The sequence below is a fragment of the Sciurus vulgaris genome (assembly GCF_902686455.1).
Source record: "Sciurus vulgaris genome assembly, chromosome: 17".
Classification (NCBI taxonomy): domain Eukaryota; kingdom Metazoa; phylum Chordata; class Mammalia; order Rodentia; family Sciuridae; genus Sciurus; species Sciurus vulgaris.
The window spans coordinates 27,110,147-27,128,168 of record NC_136478.1 but is presented as its reverse complement, the minus strand read 5'-3'; the positions used below and the strand labels follow the sequence as shown (position 1 = coordinate 27,128,168).

The 18,022-nt window shown below is 62.4% G+C and overlaps 1 protein-coding gene across 6 annotated transcripts in view; it reads left to right on the top strand.

Moving 5' to 3' along the window:
• ADGRG1 (adhesion G protein-coupled receptor G1) overlaps nt 1-16,560 on the top strand; it is a 37,798-nt gene extending 21,238 nt beyond the window's left edge. For 5 of the 6 annotated variants that reach the window (XM_079117886.1, XM_079117889.1, XM_079117885.1 and 2 more), the window contains 13 exons: nt 4,765-4,863; nt 5,579-6,001; nt 6,877-7,009; nt 7,436-7,583; nt 8,086-8,217; nt 8,516-8,632; nt 8,798-8,843; nt 9,017-9,120; nt 10,154-10,272; nt 11,678-11,946; nt 12,931-13,039; nt 13,794-14,062; nt 15,034-16,560. In XM_079117886.1, coding sequence (XP_078974012.1) covers nt 4,800-4,863; nt 5,579-6,001; nt 6,877-7,009; nt 7,436-7,583; nt 8,086-8,217; nt 8,516-8,632; nt 8,798-8,843; nt 9,017-9,120; nt 10,154-10,272; nt 11,678-11,946; nt 12,931-13,039; nt 13,794-14,062; nt 15,034-15,164 — 2,064 coding nt within the window. In that variant the 5' untranslated portion in view covers nt 4,765-4,799 and the 3' untranslated portion in view covers nt 15,165-16,560. Of the gene's footprint in view, nt 1-2,614; nt 2,638-4,764; nt 4,864-5,578; nt 6,002-6,876; nt 7,010-7,435; nt 7,584-8,085; nt 8,218-8,515; nt 8,633-8,797; nt 8,844-9,016; nt 9,121-10,153; nt 10,273-11,677; nt 11,947-12,930; nt 13,040-13,793; nt 14,063-15,033 lie in introns of those variants that run through there. The other variant, XM_079117890.1, reaches the window with a different exon arrangement.
• Nucleotides 16,561-18,022: the final 1,462 nt, after the last annotated feature.

Sequence of the window (18,022 nt, the reverse complement as noted above, 5' to 3'; positions counted from 1 at the left end):
ACGCACACCCAGGCACGCACACCCATGCACGCACACCCAGGCACACACACTCAGGCACGCAAACCCAGGCACACACACCCAGGCACGCACACCCAGGCACACACACCCAGGCACGCACACCCAGGCACGCACACCCAGGCACACACACCCAGGCACGCACACCCATGCACGCACACCCAGGCACGCACACTCAGGCACGCACACCCAGGCACACACACCCAGGCACACACACCCAGGCACGCACACCCAGGCACGCACACCCATGCATGCACACCCAGGCACACACACTCAGGCACGCACACTCAGGCACGCACACCCAGACATGCCCTTGCACATTCAGGCACACGTGCCCAGCTGTGCGCTCAGCTCTCGAGCTGCCATCCCTGCCCTGCCCCTCTACAGACCACGTCCCCCCTTCCCCAGGCCCTCTGTGGTTGGGCAGCAGCCGAGGACAGGGCTGGAGCGGCTGGTAGCTGGGCTGGGCCTCTTCCGCCCTCCCCACCATAAAGGCCCTTGGAGGGAGGGCCCCAGGTGGGCAAGACCAGTGCCACCTGCAGAGTGACCCCTTCTTCCTCTCTTCTGGGCCCTGTCCCACGCTCTGTCCTCCCCTCGCTCCCGCTGTCCTGCGGGCAGCCAGTCAGGCACCCAGCACCTGGCTACAGGCTGGGGGAACCTGAGATCATGGCAGGTCCTTGTCACGGGTGGGGCAGCTGCACCCTGGGAGCCGCCCTGACCCGACCCGCAGCAGCCGAGTGCCCTGGAGCAAGCGCCTCTGCTCTCTGACGGGGCCACCGTCCCTGACCTAAACCCACGGTTCCCAGGCCCATGGCCGTCAGTCAGCCGGACTCGCTGGAGGCCCTCGATGGTGGCGGGGGCCTGAGTCTGCACTCCGCTCGCCCCCGGGCGCCTGACCCACCACAGGGGCGGGCGCCTCTGAGGGAGCACCCGAGTCGGTGGGCACTGTGCGCTGGGGGTGGCCACGAGAGGACCGTGCGGCTTCCTGGACGGCGTCTCACCTCGCAGAGATGCGCGGTGTCCCAGGGAGCACGGGCTTTCGGGGCCAGGGAGGCCTGAGAGGAGACCTGGGGGTGAGACACGCTTCCAGGCGTGCCTGCGACCACCGTGGGCCCCCAGGGAGGGAGCGCGGACGGGTCTGCCAGTCTGCGGGTGGGAGGGGCCGGGATGCCCAGGAAAGGGTTAACCGCAGCCGGCCAGGTCCTGTCCACTCTCCTTCCACCTCCGTCCTAGAGGAAATGCCTTCTCCAGGAGCTCGGCCGAGCCAGGGTGACGGTGGCTCCGAACAGGATGGCAGAGGAAATGAGTCAGGCCCGGGGAGAGAGCGAGCCCTGGGTCCTGCCCAGCACGCAGGGGGCCTGGCCAGCAGCCTGGCCGGGTTGGGGGTGGCTTGGCTCAGGTAGGCCCTGGCTGCTGCCCGCCCAGCTGGACCCTTGGAGACCCTGCCGTGGTGGCCCCCATTGTCCGGCTGGGTCAGCTTGTCCTGTTCTTGTGTGTGTTTACGGAAGGCCTGAGGTCAAGGGCAGCGGCTCCGGAAGAGGAGCTGGGGGCCCGGGGCTCTCTGGGGGCTCGGCCGCAGCACCCTCTCCAGACTGGAAGCTTCTACGGTGCCTGGGATCCACTCAGTCCCCCACCTCCTGGAGACCCCAAAGGCAGGGGCCACCATCTCTGGGACCTTTACCAAGGCCGGCCCCGTCCTTCCCTGCCTCTTCCAGGCCGCGAGATGGTAAACCCGCAGGACCTGCCTCGGGTGGACGCCAGAGCTGTGGCAGCTTTTGCCGTCACTGGGGTGTGGCAGGCGATGCCCCTTCTCAGTGCCAGCCAGGGCTGTGGGGGAGGCAAGCCGGGACTGGGCACTGGAAGGCTGGGGCCGTTCTGCTCCGTCCCTCACTCCAGAGCCCACAGGACCTGGCGTCCGGTCTCCAGGGCTCAGACCCCTTCATTCCTGGCCGAGCCAGTGTGCGGACACCCAGGGTGGTGAGCTGGGCACTGGAAAGCCCTACTGGGGACCCTGGGGGCTCCATCAGGGACACGGCCCATGCCCTTGGAGTGGCCCTGCTGGATGGCTAGTGAATGTATAGGCAGCAGACCTGGGGGCGGGACTGGCAAGGGACAAAGCTAAGTGGTCAGCACCCTTGTTCTGCCCAATCCAGAGTCTCCTCGTCCTCTGAGGCCCGGGGGTCCTGCCCCGGGCTCTGCAGACTCCCAGGGCCAGGGTGGTGAGCAGGGAATTTTCTGGGTGCGGTTTCCGCGTGGCCGTCGTTTTCCAGAAAGCAGGCTCTAGGTTTCCCCTCGAGGCCTCTGGAGCTGAGCTGGCCACTGGTGGAGCTGGGGTCAGGGCGAGGGGAGGGCGGTGCCAGGGCTGGTCACGTGTGAGCTGCTCAGAAAGCATGCGGAGTGTTTCTCTGACGCCTGTGGCAACAGCCGTGTCCCCCCCTGTACAGACTCGATTGGCCTCATTCCCACAGTGACCTCTGAGGTGGGCTTGGTTTTTATTCCTCATTACAGGTGAGGAAAATGAGGCCCAGAGACAGTGAGTGACTAGTCCAAGGACACACAGCCCTAAGTGCAAGGGCTGATTTGGACCCAAGCAGTCCGGCTCCAGAGTCCGTTCCACCCAAGGTGGGTTGAAGGAGCCCAGGAGGCTGCTCCTCGAGCAGCCTCAAGGGTTGATGGGGACAGAGCTGTCCTCTGGGAGTAGCTACTCGAGTAGCCAGAGGGGAACAGAATGAACCGGGCAGTGTCAGGGGCAACCAGCCCTTGTTGGTGTTTGAATCCCACTTTCCCTCCCGGGACAGGGCCAGGGACCTCACTCCTGGCTGCCTCTTTTGCTCTCAAGGGCCAATTCAGTGGGGCTGAGGCAAAGCAGATGTCTCTGCCCTCTCTGGGGGTCTTGTCTCCAGACAATCGTGACTCACTGTGGAGGTCAGTGGGCCAGAGAGATACCTATGAGTTCTAGTTGGCTCCACCCTTGCTTACTGTGTGACCTCGGGAAATCACTGGCCCTCTCTGGACCTCAGATACAAACATCATAAAATGGAGACTTTAGAACCCATTCTCAAAGTGATCTGTGAACTTCCAAGTTCACAAGTAGAGAGCAGGGGCTGCTGGGAGGGGGCTGCCTAGAAGTGACCTTTGGCCTAAGGATCGGATGGGGAGGCTTCAGGGCAGGTGGACAGGAGAAGGACAGAGGTGGCCTGGGAGGGATATGCCCCTGTCCCCGGATGCTGGGCTTCCTTCCGCTGGTCTGGGGTGGCTGGTCTGGGGAGGCAGTTTTGAAGGGAACCCGAATGCTTCCAGAGGACACAGAGTGAAACCTGAAACTCACAGCCCAGGAAATGGCCGCCCTTCCCTAAAACGCTTTCACGTCCTTCTTCTCAAATGGTCGCATGAGGCGGACGGGGTCGGGACGAGCCCCTCAGACCTGTGACTGGAGCACTGGAGCCAGAGGCTGGGTTTCCTCCCTCACGCGGGGCCACGGGGGACTAGTCCTCTCGTCAGGGAACCACACTGGCTTGAGGGAGGTCTGGGCCAGGAGGGACACGATGACGTCCCCTCGCCCTGTGATGCTGCCTTCAGACCCTCAGGGCCAAGTCACCTCTGCAGGGAAGCCCTCCTGGATTTCTTCCAAAAGCAGACTCCTTGCACGCCCCTGGGCGGCCGGCCTCTCTCTGGGGTGTGGCGTGATTGCCAGGTGGCGCCATGGTCCGAGGAGTCTCCCCCAGGATGAGGATGGCTGTCGGCAGGCAGTGCGATCACTGGGCCAGCTGGTGGCAGGGAAGGCCAAGCCACCTGGCATCTCGCTGTATGGACACCAGTCACTCTGGTCCTGACCAGGCAAGAAAAGCCCTGGCCTGCAGCATCCTCCGGCAAGTCATTTAAGGCCAACAGAGATGCTGGTCGCAGAGCTGCATGTGGATTCATGCGGGGTGGAGGGTCAGCGTGGGGGCTGCAGGTAGCAGGAGGCGGCTAACATGGCCGGGGTTGCTCAGAGGTGCCCACTGATCCCCAGGCGGGAGCGCAGAGCTGGGCCTCTGCACGGTTCTCGTGGTTTCCAGCAGAGAATGGCCAGGTCCCTCCGCTCTCCCAGCTGCCACGGTGTCGCCACAGCGCCCCCTGGTGGTCACGGTGGAAGGCGGTGCCGCAACAGCGCCCCCTGGTGGGAGACGCCCCTCCCCTGGGCCCCTGTAGAGGGCGCCGCGATGCCCTGATCCTTCGGTGTTTGGTGCCGCGTCCACCCCTCCAGCCTCTCTCTGCCCCAGGCCGTCCTCAGAGATGGGTCAGGGGCTCCCTGGCGGAGTGAGAAGAGGCTGGCCACCCTGCACTGCCTAGGGGAAGCTGAGGGAGGCTCTGGCCAGAGGTGGAACCCACAGGAGGCTGGGGCTGACCAAAGGAGGTGGGCTTCCTGGAGGAGGTGTGCTCTGCACTAGGGCCAGGATGGGCACAGTCACGGTCATGGGGAGGCTGCTAGGGGAGAACGCTGAGAGCCCCATCTTTCAAGGTCTCCTCCAGGCCTGGCAGGGGCAAGGTGCAGACAGCTCCAAGAGGAACCTCCCTGGGCTCCACACGAGGTCACCCCATGGCTCCTGGGCCTGGGGAGGGTCCCGTCCTCAGTCCCACTGAGGCAGCTGGGCTCCAGACGGCCACAGCCCCTGAGGCTCAGCTCTGGCCACTGCAGCCCATGGGCCTCTTCCTCCCGCCTCCCTGCCGGAGTCCCGGCTCCCGGCTAATGCTCATGGTGTCTTCCAGGTGGTGACTTCTCAGGGTGACTTCTGGGGAGGACGATGGCTACCTGGGTGCTGCTGCAGACGGCGCTGATCCTACTGAGTGTGCTCTTCCTGGCTCGAGGTGGGCTTTCCCCAGGGGGCCCTGGGGCCATCGTGACTTAGGTTAAAATGCCCCAACACCTTTGGGGCAATATGGATTTGGAGGTACACTTGGCTTGGGAATGGTGCTTTGGGGAAAAGAAAAAGGCACCTCCTTCTTCTGGCAAATGCAGCCCCACAGGGCACACACCTGGGCTGGGGCCCACAAACTGGGTGGCAGCTCTGTTCCCTTTGCAGCAAATGTTGTCGGACAGTGCACAGCCCATGCAACAGTATGTGGTAACCATGGCCTCATTAAAAACTTTATTATTATTAGAAATTCTTATTTATTTTCAGTTTTCTTTTTTTGTATCTTGCAGCCAGATTTTTTTTTTTTTTTAATGTGGCACTAGGGGTACTCAGGCACGCTCTACCACTGAGCTACCTCCCTGGCCCTTTATGCTTTTTCATTTTGAGGCAGGGCTTCACTGAGTTGCTCATGCTGGCCTCGAACTCGTGATCCTCCTGCCTCAGCTTCCAGGGTCTCTGGGCTTATGGCGTGTGCCCGCACCTACTGAAGCAGAGCTATTGTAGCAGAACAGACCCACGCATTTTTGCAGAGCCCTTGCTATCCAGACCCTTGGCCCACGTGTGGGTCCCAGGCTCGGGGCTCACAGGTGCTCGCCCAGGCCCTGTCTCCTCCCTTGCCCCAGCTGGGCTCTGCCATGGGGTCCCATCTGCAGCCTCTGTCTCTCCAGGTGCCCATGGTGGCGGACCCCGGGAGGACTTCCGCTTCTGTGGCCAGCGGAACCAGACCCAGGGGAGCAGCCTCCGCTACGTGCAGGGGCAGGCGCTGCGCATCTCCATCACCAACTCCGAGGACGCCCTCGCCATCCATGCCCCCTTCCCCGCGGTCCCCGAGGCTTCCCGGGCCTTCCCGGAGCCCAGGGGCCTCTACCACTTCTGCCTCTACTGGACCCGCCACACCGGGAAGTTCCACCTGCGCTATGGCAAGAACGACTTCTTGCTGAGCGACCGAGCCTCTGACCTCCTCTGCTTCCAGCAGCAGAGAGAGAGCCAGGCCCAGGGGCCCCTGCTGCTCGCCACCTCTGTCAGCTCCTGGTGGAGCCCCCAGAACACCAGCCTGCCGCCTGCCAATGGCTTCACCTTCTCCTTCCACAGTAAGACAACCTTCTGGCCATGGGCACTGGGGAGCCATAGAAGGCACCTGAGGAGGGGAGGAGCCAGACCCAGCATGAGTATAGCGCAGCTTCAGGAGAGGGTGAGGGGGGCGTGGCAGGTGCCGTGTGGCTGCTGCCCCCCAAAGGTGCTGAGGGGGGTGGCAGAGGGCACCAGGCTTCTGGGGTCTGAGCTCCCATGCTTCTGTTCCTCTCAGGCTGCTGCTGTTTGGGGCGGGGTCCCCAGGACTGGGGACACAGCACTTTGCGTCAGCAGGTCCAGGCCAGTGAAGAGCCCAGGCTGGCAGGGGTGGGCCTGGCCCCAGCTGAGCAGCATGACAGGTGGTCAGGGAAGTCCCCAGGCAGGACCCCCAACCTGGGGCCTTTCTCCCCAGGAGCAGCAGCCTGGTCTTGTGGCCTGTAGGGATCATATCGGCTAGAAATCAGGCCTTCTGGGCTGTAAGTGAGGACACCAGGACTCCCCCTGGCCTGCCTGCCTTGTGGCATTGGGCTCGGGCCAGTGTCCCCGTCTGCCTACCCCATGTGGCCCCATCCGGTCCTGGAGACACCCACACCTGGAACTCAGTGTGGGCTACCCAGAGTCAGGGAGGCCCGTGGAGTCAGAGAGGCCGGTGGAGTCTGGGAGGCCGGTGGGGCAGAATCCCCAGAACCACTTTGCTGGCCCTACAGCCTTATGTGGAGGTCCAGGTGTGCAGGTCCTTTAAGCCGGCCCCGGTGTGGCTGGCCTCCTTGCTGGGTGGCCTGGGCGTCTGCTCCGCTTCCTGGAGCCTTGGTGTCCAGGGGTGGAGGCACCGAGTCTAATGAGAACGGAGGGTCAGGGACACTGGCCTCAGGGGCTGTGTCCACCCCTCTCCCAGAGCCCACGGAGAAGGCCTCGCCCAACGCCTCCCGGGACATGTGTGACCTGAAGAGAGACCTGGGGCTGCTCAGCCAGCTGCTGAGGCGTCCCCTGAAGTCCTCCAGGAGGCCCTCGCCCACCCTCGCCAGCCAGTGAGTGCGGCCCGGGGCTCGGGCAGGCTGGACCGGGCGGGCAGGACCTGTGGGGGAGGCTGGAGCCTGGAACGTTCTCCAGAGCCTTCTCCCGTCTTCTGGAGGAGGGACGGGCGGCCCCAGCCAAGCCCCAGAGTCAGTGAAGACAGAGCCCCAGGAGCCCAGGGTGGGGACCTGGGTCGCCTGCCCACCAGGACGAGGAGCCTCAGCCAGGGAGCCACAGAGGAGGCTCGGAGCCGGCCAGAGCTGCCTGGGCTGCCCAGACTGCACTGGCCCTCCAGGCCTGTCCCTGCCACCCCCGGGTCTGCCGTGCGCTGTCCCCTCTCTCCTCCTGCCCGACTCCTGCCCAAGTCCCCGCTCTCTGCCTCGGTCTCCCTGCGGCCTGGGCCCCTCCGCGAGCCACCCCCGCTCCCTCCTCCCTGCCAGGCAGCTGCAGAGCCTGGAGTCCAAGCTGGCCTCCGTGCGGTTCCCTGGGGACACCGTGTCCTTCGAGGAGGACCGCGTCAACGCCACGGTGTGGAAGCTGCAGCCCAGCGCCAGCCTCCAGGACCTGCGCATCCACTCCCGGCAGGAGGTCAGGGGTCAGGGGTCAGGGGTCAGCAGGCAGCCAGGGCAGGAACAGGTGCGGGCTGAGCTGGGTGTGGACAGGCCGGGCTCTGTCCCTGCAGGGCACCACCCCTGGGCCTCTCCTGGAGCCCCCGGCAGGTCCCCGGCCCACGATGACCCTGCTTGGTCAGTGGCTGTCAGGGGCCACAGTGGCCAGGGCAGGGGGTCCACCCACAGGGCCTGCTCCCCCTCTGTGTCCTGAGGCCCCTGTGAGGGTCTGGCTGGCTGGGAGCCACCCACGTGGCTTTGTGGCCACCACACCAGGCTGCCCTAGGCAGGGCTGGCGTCTCAGGTCCCAGGACCCCCAGGCCACGTGCCCCTGGGTCTCACCACAAGGCTCCCCAGCCATAGCGGGTGACACGGAAGGACTGTCAGAGTCCGGCCTGGCCCCGCAGCGTCGGGGAGCGGGGGTGTGTCGGGGCAGGTCTGGGGCGGAGCTTGGCTGAGCCCCGCCCGGGCTGTGTCTGCAGGAGGAGCAGAGCCCGGTCCGGGAGTACTCGGTGCTGCTGCCGCGCGCCCTCCTCCAGCAGAGCAAAGGCCGCAGGGGGGAGGCCGAGAAGAGACTCCTGTTGGTGGATTTCAGCAGCCAGGCCCTGTTCCAGGTACCCCCACCCGGTGTCCCCCCCGCCCCCCGAGGGTCAGCTCTTGTCTGACAGAGCTGGAAGGAGCATGAGGTCAGCTCCCTCCTCCAGCAGCCAAGGCCTTTCCTCCTCAAGTCCAAAATCAGACGGCAGCACAGCCGCCAGAAGCTGAAGCACTGTAGTTCTCACTATAGTGTGAATGACTGCCTTCGAGAGGGGCTCTCAGAGCCACGTGCAGGGCCAACGCTAGGCTACAGAGACCAGGGACTCGCAGCCTCCCGTCTCAGCCCTGCTCGCTTCTCCGCACCCGCGAGTCTAGGATGAGAACTCCAGCCAGGTCTTGGGTGAGAAGGTCCTGGGCATCGTGGTGCAGGACACCAAAGTCGCCAGCCTCCCGGAGCCCGTGGTGCTCACCTTCCAACACCAGCCGCAGCCGGTGAGTGCGCGGAACCCCCGGGGCGAGGGTCCCTGCGGCCGCGTCCTCCTGGCCTCCCCCTCCTGACTCAGATGGCCTGGCCCCGTCTGGACCCGGCGGGGTGGGCACGTCCTGACCTCTGCCTGGCCACAAAGGGACCCGCTCTCCTCCTTTCCTGTCCCACAGAAGAATGTGACCCTCCGATGTGTATTCTGGGTTGAAGACCCCACGAGTGAGTGTGTGGGAGTGTCCGGGGGGGACGGGGCGGGGAGGCCCTGGGGGGTGCGGGGCGGTTCCGGGAGGGCTTCCTGGAGGGGGTGGGCCTTAGGGAGGGGCGGGTCCGCCAGGCGGAGCAAAGTCTGGGGGGCTGGTGTTGATCAGAGTCCCCCACTGTCGCCTCCTCAGTGAGCAGCCCCGGGAGCTGGAGCAACGCTGGGTGCGAGACCATCAGCAGGGAGACCCAGACGTCCTGCCTCTGCAACCACCTCACCTACTTCGCGGTGCTGATGGTGGGTGCCCCTCCCCCCACCTCGAGCCGGGCACTTGTCACTTATTAAGCCATCTGGTCCTCACGACAACCCTCCAAGGTAGTTCCTGTCATCAACCCATTTTATAGATAAGGAAACTTAGATTCAGAGAAGCTAAGAAATTTACCCAAGATCATATGGCTAATTACAAAAAGAAAAAAGAAAAAAAAAAAAAAAAAGAACTGATCTGTAAAGCCCACGCTCCTTAGTCTTAAATTGTGGTACATGATCAAAGTGTAGATTCTCATTGCTAACCTTCAGGGCTGGGGCCAGGAGTGTGTTCCTAGGGAGTCCCTGACTGGAGGCTGAGGTCCGCCGTGGAGACCCCTGAGGCAGGCTTCAGTACTTCCAAGATCTCAGAGGTCTTGTGTCCCAAGCTCATGCTCCTGGAACCCCCTGGGTGTGGGACTCTCACGCCCTCACAGCAAGCCAGCCTCATGTCTCATGTTATAGAAAATCACACTTAGTCTGCACACCTCACCATACGATGCAGTCATGTCCCCATAAACCCACTGTAAGCTGAAAATGTCCCAAGCTGAAACGCACCCAGCCAGAAGCACGCCTGTAATTCCAGGGGCTCTGGAGGCTGAGGTAGGAGGGTCACAAGGTCAAGGCCAGCCTCAGCAAAGCTACTTAGAGAGGCCCTGTCTCTAAATGAAATAATAAAAAGGCTGGGGATGTGCTCGGTGTTAGGCGCCCCTGGGTTCAATCCCTGGCACCAAAAACAAAACCAAACAAAACGCACGGAATCTGCCGGCCTGCAGAACATTCTAGATTAGACATAGCGCGCCGTGGAGGCTGGCGGCTCTCCCGGTGACCTCGGGGCTGCTGCTGCCCAGCACCCCCGGGAGAGTCCCCAGCCTGCCCACCCTGCTGCCTGTCATTTTCACAACATTACAAAGTCGAAAATCCCAAGTTGCACGTGGTAAGTGAGGACCCACCTGTAGTTCGCCGGGTGGAACCGGTTCCCTCCGCGTGCAGCTGGCGCTGAGCCTCTCCCGCCCTCCCTGTCCAGGTCTCCGCGCTGGAGGTGGGCGCCGCGCACAAGCATTACCTGACGCTCCTGTCCTACGTGGGCTGCGTGGTCTCCGCCCTGGCCTGCATCCTCACCATCGCCGCCTACCTCTGCTCCAGGTAGGGCCCGGGAGGGGTGTCGATCCACACGGGAGGCTGGGACCCCAGGGCCGGGGAGACCCGCTCACCTGCCTGGCCCCCAAGTGTGTGTGTGGCTGGGGGAGTCCTGGGGGTGCCGTGCTGACCTCGGGGCCGCATTTCATCCTCACACCTGGGTGTTTGGATCACAGCATCACAAATTTTAGTTCATTGCCAACATATGAAATTGGGAGTATCTGTCCTTCTGCCTCTGGGTGATCAGGTGGGTGCACAGGATCCGATGATGATCAAAATGAAAACAGCTAGCACTCACCTCCAGCTTCCCACGGCCACACGAGGTTCTGAGTGCTTTTCAGGTACAGACTTTGTTCAGCCTCACCTATGAAGCAGTGCTCAGAGAGGGTGATGCACTTGCCTGAGGTCACACAGTGAGGAAGTGGCAGGGGTTGGCAAACTGTCCGTGCTTGGCTTACCTGAGCTTGGGGTTCCTTGAAGTTGGGCCTAGGGTTTGGGTAAAGGGGAGGCACCCTTAGTTCTGGGGGATACCGCGGGTGCCCTCACTGTCCTTGACCAGGAGGAGGGAGAACAGGTGTGTGCCGGGAGCACACATGTGCACAAATGACGTGTCACGCAGTCCATGCCACTTCTGTGACCAGCTGAGCACGTGGGGGACCGAGCAAGGGATGGCGATGAGGAGGGACAGCTGAGGGGTCTGGGGAAGGCGGGCGGGCTGTGGGCGGAGCGCCTCACCCAGCACAAACCGCCCAACCGCTCAGGGACAGGGACTGTAGGAAGTGGCTGTTCCACCCGTGCCAGACCTCTCGCCACTGTGACCGTGACCGACCCCGCGAGATCGGTCGCTTCACAGATGCACGAACTGGGAGTCCAGGGCGGAAGGGAGGCGCCCAGGTGGCCCCGGGTTGGGGACAGTGCAGGGTTGCACGTCCGGGCTTCTGATGCTGGGCCTGTGGGTTCTGCGCCCTCTGGGGCCACCTGGGGCCCTGGGGCGGCGGAGGCGCACGCAGTGACCTGCGGACAGACAGGGGCACAGCTCGCACTTGGAGGCACGGGCGACCTTCAATCTCGTGTCCTCCTCCTCCTGGGGAGCGTCAGGGCTGCCCTGTCTTCCTCCCTGCCTGCCAGGACGGCCGCTAACGTACACACACAGTAGGTGCACGGGGCACACAGTAGGCAGGCGCTGGGCACACAGGTGCAGAGGGACGGGGGAAACCGCCTGGCTGCAGCCTTAGGAGCGGCATAGGGTGTGCGTGCATGCGCGCGTGCGCAGTGTGTGCACAGCCCGGAGAGCTTCCTGGAGGAGGGGGGGCGGCGGAGGAGGAGGGGGGCGGAGTGGGAGGGAGGGAGCCGCCGCGGCCCCGCCCCGCCTGGCCACGCAGGTCCACTAAGGCGGCCCCGCCCCGCGCAGGAAGAAGCCCCGGGACTACACGGTCAAGGTGCACATGAACCTGCTGCTGGCCGTCCTCCTGCTGGACGTGAGCTTCTTGCTCAGCGAGCCGGTGGCGCTGACGGGCTCCGAGGCCGGCTGCCGCGCCAGCGCCGTCTTCCTGCACTTCTCGCTCCTCGCCTGCCTCTCCTGGATGGGCCTCGAGGGCTACAACCTCTACCGGCTCGTGGTCGAGGTCTTCGGCACCTACGTGCCTGGCTACCTGCTCAAGCTGAGCGTCGTGGGCTGGGGTAAGTGGCGGGAGCGTCTCTTCCAGGTTCAAGGGGGTGTCGCTGGCCCCCAGAACTGCTGTTCCCACTTTCTTCTAGCAAAGCACAGGTAGCTGATTCCGCTTCTCCATCTTTCCCCCTGACTTCCCTTACGCTTCGTTCACCTCCCCTCCTCAAGGGTCCTTCACCTGGTCTGAAACAAGGTCCCCTTTAGGAAGATAAAGTGGCGAGCCCTGTCCCCAAGAAATACTTCCAAATTCTCCACATACTCACTCCATTCAAAAGGGAATTTGCAGCAAGGGCTGCCATATATGGATGTACAGGTTGCTCGCTGCTCAAGGGCAGCCAGCCGGGTGAGTGGAAGTCAGGTCCTGTGCCATTCACCTAATTCACTCAGGCCACAGTGCCCTGCCTGTGGATCCCACTGAACCTCAGTAACAGATCCTCTGTGGCTTTGGAATTTTGTTCTTGTCCAGAAAGAGCTCATTTCTCCCATGGCCCAGACCAATCAAGTCAGACTCAGAACCGGGGCTTTACACCATGAGCCATTGGACATTGCACTGTCCCTCACCCCACCTTGTTGCTCCTCCTGGGTCCTCCTTGGTCCACCTGTCCGTTCACTCTGGCCAGTTACATGACATTGGTGGAGCTGGCTCTGTGTCGAGGCCCAGGGGTGCAGAGGTGGGGGCCCTCCAGGGGTTCTGTCTCCACTTGGAATGGACAAATGGACACGGTCAGGCCGGTGCAGGCACCCACTGGGCCAGAGTTCTTGCTGTCCCTCTGAACTGCCCCCCCGCCAGCTATCATCCTGTCTGATCGTCCCATCTCTCCTGCACCATCTAGACCTTAGCAGAGCATTGTGGTCCTCCCTCTCAGGGGCTTCAGATGGGGCTGGGGGGACTCTGTGAGCAGAGGCCAGAGGAGGGGTCTCGCCCCCAGGCCTGCTGAAGGGCAGGGAGGGTGGGCTCAGAAGGGGGAGCTGGAGCCCATTGTCCCTGCCCTCAGGCTTCCCCATCTTCCTGGTGACGTTGGTGGCACTGGTGGATGTGAACAACTACGGCCCCATCATCCTGGCTGTGCACAGGACCCCAGCGAGTGTCATCTACCCTTCCATGTGAGTGGCTGGGTGGTGGGACAGAAGGGTGGACTCTGGCTGCAGGGGACAGAGAGCAGCCTGGGTGCAGTCCATGCTGGCCGGGAGACCCTGGGTTCAGCGGTGGCCGGAGCATTGAGCTAAATGTCATGGGGGAGATAAAAGACCTGCTAGGTGGCCATGCCAGGTCCCTGCCCCCTGTGAGCCTCAGCTTCCTCCCTGTGGAGAGGTGTGGACCTGGGCCGATGGGCTCCCACTCTGTTCCTGGGCAGGGTTGCTCTGCCTCCCATGCAGACAAGGAGGCCCAGAGATGGAGGGACCATGCTTGGCCACACCGAGGGCCACTGCTCTGCTCAAAGGCTCCCAGCTGGGAGGCCAGTGGGGCTGACCCCGTCCTCCCCCACTCACCTGATTCACCCAGGCTGGCGGTGACCCTGCCAGAGGGTAGCCTGACTCCAGACTGAAGCCAGAGCTCCTGAGCTCCAGGCTGGGAAGGAACTGCGTGCCCTGGCTCAGTGTTTTTGAAATGGTCAGCCCTTTGCATCGTGACTGGGATTTTTGCCTCACCCTTTTACCATCCATATCATTCCTTACTTAATATTTTTCTTTAAATCATCGAACTTGTTAACTTAAATGCATTTAAAAAATTATGCCAACACTGTAATAGAAACTAAGCAGTGCTTGCCATCAAAGTGAGTAATAGGCAAACAAACTGGTGACGAGCATGGCAAGCTGTCCAGCCAGCTGGGCACTGAGCCCTGTGCCCTTGCCACAGGTGCTGGATCCGGGACTCCCTGGTCAGCTATGTCACCAACCTTGGCCTCTTCAGCCTGGTGTTCCTGTTCAACATGGCCATGTTGGGCACCATGGTGGTGCAGATCCTGCGGCTGCGCCCACATAATCAAAAGTGGCCCCACGTACTGACGCTGCTGGGCCTCAGTCTGGTCCTTGGCCTGCCCTGGGCCTTGGTCTTCTTCTCCTTTGCTTCTGGCACCTTCCAGCTTGTCATCCTCTACCTCTTCAGCATCCTCACCTCCTTCCAAGGTAGGTCTGGGGAGGACCTCGTCCCCTGGCCCCGGCAGGCTGTCCACACAGGGAGCATGGTTCCGGAAGGGATGTCCCAGGGAAAACTAAAGACTTTCCTTCTTTGGGCCTTAGTCTTCCCATTCAGAAAATGGGAGCATCCAGGCCACAGGGGATGAGGCTTTATTAAGCATCTCTCATGTTCGGGCCCTATGCCAACCCCAGGCCCTGTTGTGAGCCAGCTGGAGGGGGTGTCCTGCTCTCACTGGGTTCCGGCTGGTGGGCAGACTGAGCATGAGCCACGTGTCGACCTCAGAGAGTAGGGAATCAGAGTGGGCCAGGTCATGGACGGTGCCCAGCTGAGACAGGGGATGCTTTCAGAAGGGTGGCCTGGGAGGACACTTGAGGACAACAGAGATCCAGCCACAGAGAGGTCTAGAGCATCCTTTCTCTGGGTGTGCGCACAGATTAACAACAGCACGGCCCTGGGGGCTTGCTGGGGTGCGGAATGCGGCCGCCCGGGCGGCTGGTCACGTCTGCAGTTTAGCAAGATGCCTGGGGATTCACAAGCACATACAGGTTGAGGAGCACCAGCAGGGAGGAGAGCTCCAGGCAGAGAGACAGGCGGGAACTAAGGCCCTGAGGTTGGCAGGAGGCTGCGTATTTGGAGAAGGGGGCGTGGCTGGGGCGGGGCCGAGGGCGGGGCCGAGGGCCTCCCCGCCTCCCACCTCAGTCATCCAGACTCAAGCTTCTGTTCTTGGATGTGCTGACCCGGGACTGCGCTGCCCGGCCATACCCAGGGTCCTAAGGCCAGCCGCCCACACGGGGGCACTGTAGGACGGTAGGGGCGGGTGAGGGAGATGGGTAACGTTCGCGTCTTCATTTCTAACCTGTGAAACTGAGGGGAACTCGAGAGAACGCTGGGTCCAGGGGCAGATCTGGTGGGGCGCCCGGGGGCTGCGCCCGCTGAGCCCCGTGCCCGCCCGCCGCAGGCCTCCTCATCTTCCTCTGGTACTGGGCCATGCGGCTGCAGGCGCGGGGCGGCCCCTCCCCGCTGAAGAGCAGCTCGGACAGCGCCAGGCTCCCCATCAGCTCCGGCAGCACGTCGTCCAGCCGCATCTAGGCCACCAGCCCACGGCCCAGCGAGGAGCAGACGGCCTCTCACGCTGCCGTGGCCCCAGGCTGGGCACAGCCCCTGCCAGCCAGGGCAGACCTAAGAAGGCCAAGGACCCTGGAGGATGGCCTGTCACCACGGCAACCAGACATCCACCTGGCCCTGGGGGCTACTCGGCTCCCAGGTTCAAACTTCAAAGGGCTCACTACACTGCCACGAGGCTGCGGACTGTCCCCACAGCTGTCCCCAGCTGGGGCTGAAGCCTGGTCCTGCCTGTCCACCGAGGCCTGGTTCATTGTTGGGAGGGACCTGCAGGCCCCAGGCTCAGGCCATGGCTCATGGAGGCCAGGTGCCTGCATCCCAAGCCCTGGGCTTCTGCCCAGGACAAAGACATGGCTGTAGCAACTCGGTCCCTGGTGGTCACCATGGCGGCCCTCTTTTCACCCGAGGGTAGCCAGTGGGTTGGGGCCGAGTGTGGAGCTGGAGCCCTGGAGGAGAGGCCGCCTCTTTACCTACCTCTGAGCCCAGTCCTGCCTCTCCACCAGCCTCCAGCCCCCGCTTCGCCTGTCTTCTCCATGTGTCCCCAGTCCTCCGTCCACTGCCTGGTCCCCAGCTCCAGTGCTGTTATTTTGGGGAGTGGCATCAGAGAGAGGCCTCATGCCTGCTGAGAGCTTTCATCCACTGCCTTGGCCTCGGCCTCTTGCCGACTCAGGCTGGGCAGAGACGCAGCAGCTGGACCAAGTCTGTCTGTCCGTCTGCCTGGGCCTCCTTCTGAGTGGCCTCCCCCTCGCTTACGCCCCAGAGGGGCCCTGCCCTCCTGTGGCAGGAACCGTGGGACACAGCAGCCTCCGCTGCTTTCCATCCCAGTACTCCCAGCAGCTGGACTGTCCTGCTCTGGGGACACTGGCCTGAGCCCGACGCCCTCCTAAGGACTCACCTTAAACCCCTGCAAATGGCCGGAACATACATCATGTTGATTCTGTCCAATAAACATGCACAGGTCCATCGCTGGCCTATGCTGGGCAGTAGGGGACACAGATGACCAGATCTGGCCACCCACTCTCTCTGCAGAGTCTCAGCCTGGTAGGTGGAACCCACGCTGACACTGAAGAGCTGCTGGAGACGTGGGTGTGGGTCAGGGGCCAGAGCTCCGGCTGGCAATCCAGGAGGACTCCCTGTAGGAGGCAGCGTCCCTCCTGTATCTCGGTCTTAAAGATGGGGGGGTGTTCTTTGGTGTTTTTTTCAAGGATGTTCTTTTTAAGTACCAATTTGTGTGTCTTTTGATATTAAAAAGAAGTATGTGTCTGTCGTAGAGAATTTGGAAACTGTAGAAGACTATCGAAAAGAAAATAAAAATCCGCTGTCTGTATTGCCTAACAAACCAGCGCGGAGCCCTTGGAGTGTTGCCTTCGCAGCTTTTGCTTGTGCGTCTGTTTAAAGTCACTGATACAGACACTGTGGGGCCAGTCAGGGAACTGGAGAGAAGAGAGGAGTGTGTGGGGAAAGTCAGCCACTGGAAACATCAGCCCGTGGTGACATCGGCCGAGGAGAGCGGGAGGACAAACGGCAGGTTGAGGTGGGCTTGGGAGTCCATGCTGAACTGAAGATTGAACACCCCTCGCAGAGAGGCTGCTGAGTGACTGGCCCCAGCTGGTCACGGCTTGCAGGGATCCATATGGCCAGATCACAGCCTTTCAGGAGAAATCCAGGTTGTGTTGTTAAATTCACCGATTTTTAAATTTTGGCAAATCCAAAAATTCTCTGGCCAGAGAGATGACGCGTGAGGGCTGACTTCAGCAGGTCGTGGGTCACAGGTGGCCAGGGATGGTGACCAGTCTGAAGCAGGTGAGCTGCAAGAATGAGATGACTGGATTGTGGGCCCCACCTTCTGATCCTGCACCCCACCTGCTGATCCTGCACCCCAACTGCTGATCACATACCCCACCTGCCCTTAGATGTGGTTCCGCGAAGTCTTCCCTCCCATCCTGTGACCTGGGTTAGGAGGTCTCCTAGGCTTCTGTCCCCTCAGGTCACCTTCGGCCACCACTGTTTGTGCGTGGGTATAGTCCCCCTGCGGTGGGAGCCGGATCCCCACCCCAGGTCCCAGCCCAGCCTTCTTCCTCCTTTCCTGGCCACCACGAGGGAGCTTGGTAGCGGAGAGAGGCCTGGGGCTCTGGGGTGGGACAGCATGGCACCAAGCCACCGTGGTGGCTGTGGCAGAATGGCAGAGCACAGATGTGGGATCCGTGAGGACCTGTGGGGACCTTGTACGTGGCAACCCCTGCCCCTGCCTCTCTCCCAGATCCACTCCTTCCAGTGGCTTCTATGCCCACCTTTCTCCAGATTGGGGGGTTCTTACACCCACTTCTCCCAAGGACACCCCCTACCCAGCGTCCTGACTGGCAGCGGGAGCAGAGCCGGCTCCTGTCCCCCTCTCTGCCTTGGCGAGAGGGTCTCTGAGCCCATGGCTGGGCTAGGTTGGGGCGGGGCACCTCCTGTGCACTGAACCCCCAGGCAGAGAGCACGGCTCCCCTTAGACCCTCCTCTTTCTTGAACATAGTTCTGAGGCTGGCTCAGGAGTAGACAGGGGTCCTGGGTCAGTCCCAGCTTCTCCATAGGCTCCATGTTGCTCCTGTGGCCTGAGGAGTCTTCCTGGGCTGTGGGCTGCAGGCAAGGGACCACCCTTCCCCCAGGACATGGCCAGGTGGGTGTACCGCTGGCACGGGAACGGATGGGGTGACTGAAAGGTGAATGCTGGCCAGGTCTGACAGGAGGGCTTGAGGCCTGGCTCTCCTGGAGCCTTTGGGACAAGCTGGGGACAGGAGGTAGTGCAAGAAGGTCCCATAGTCGTGTTGGCCCTGGGATCG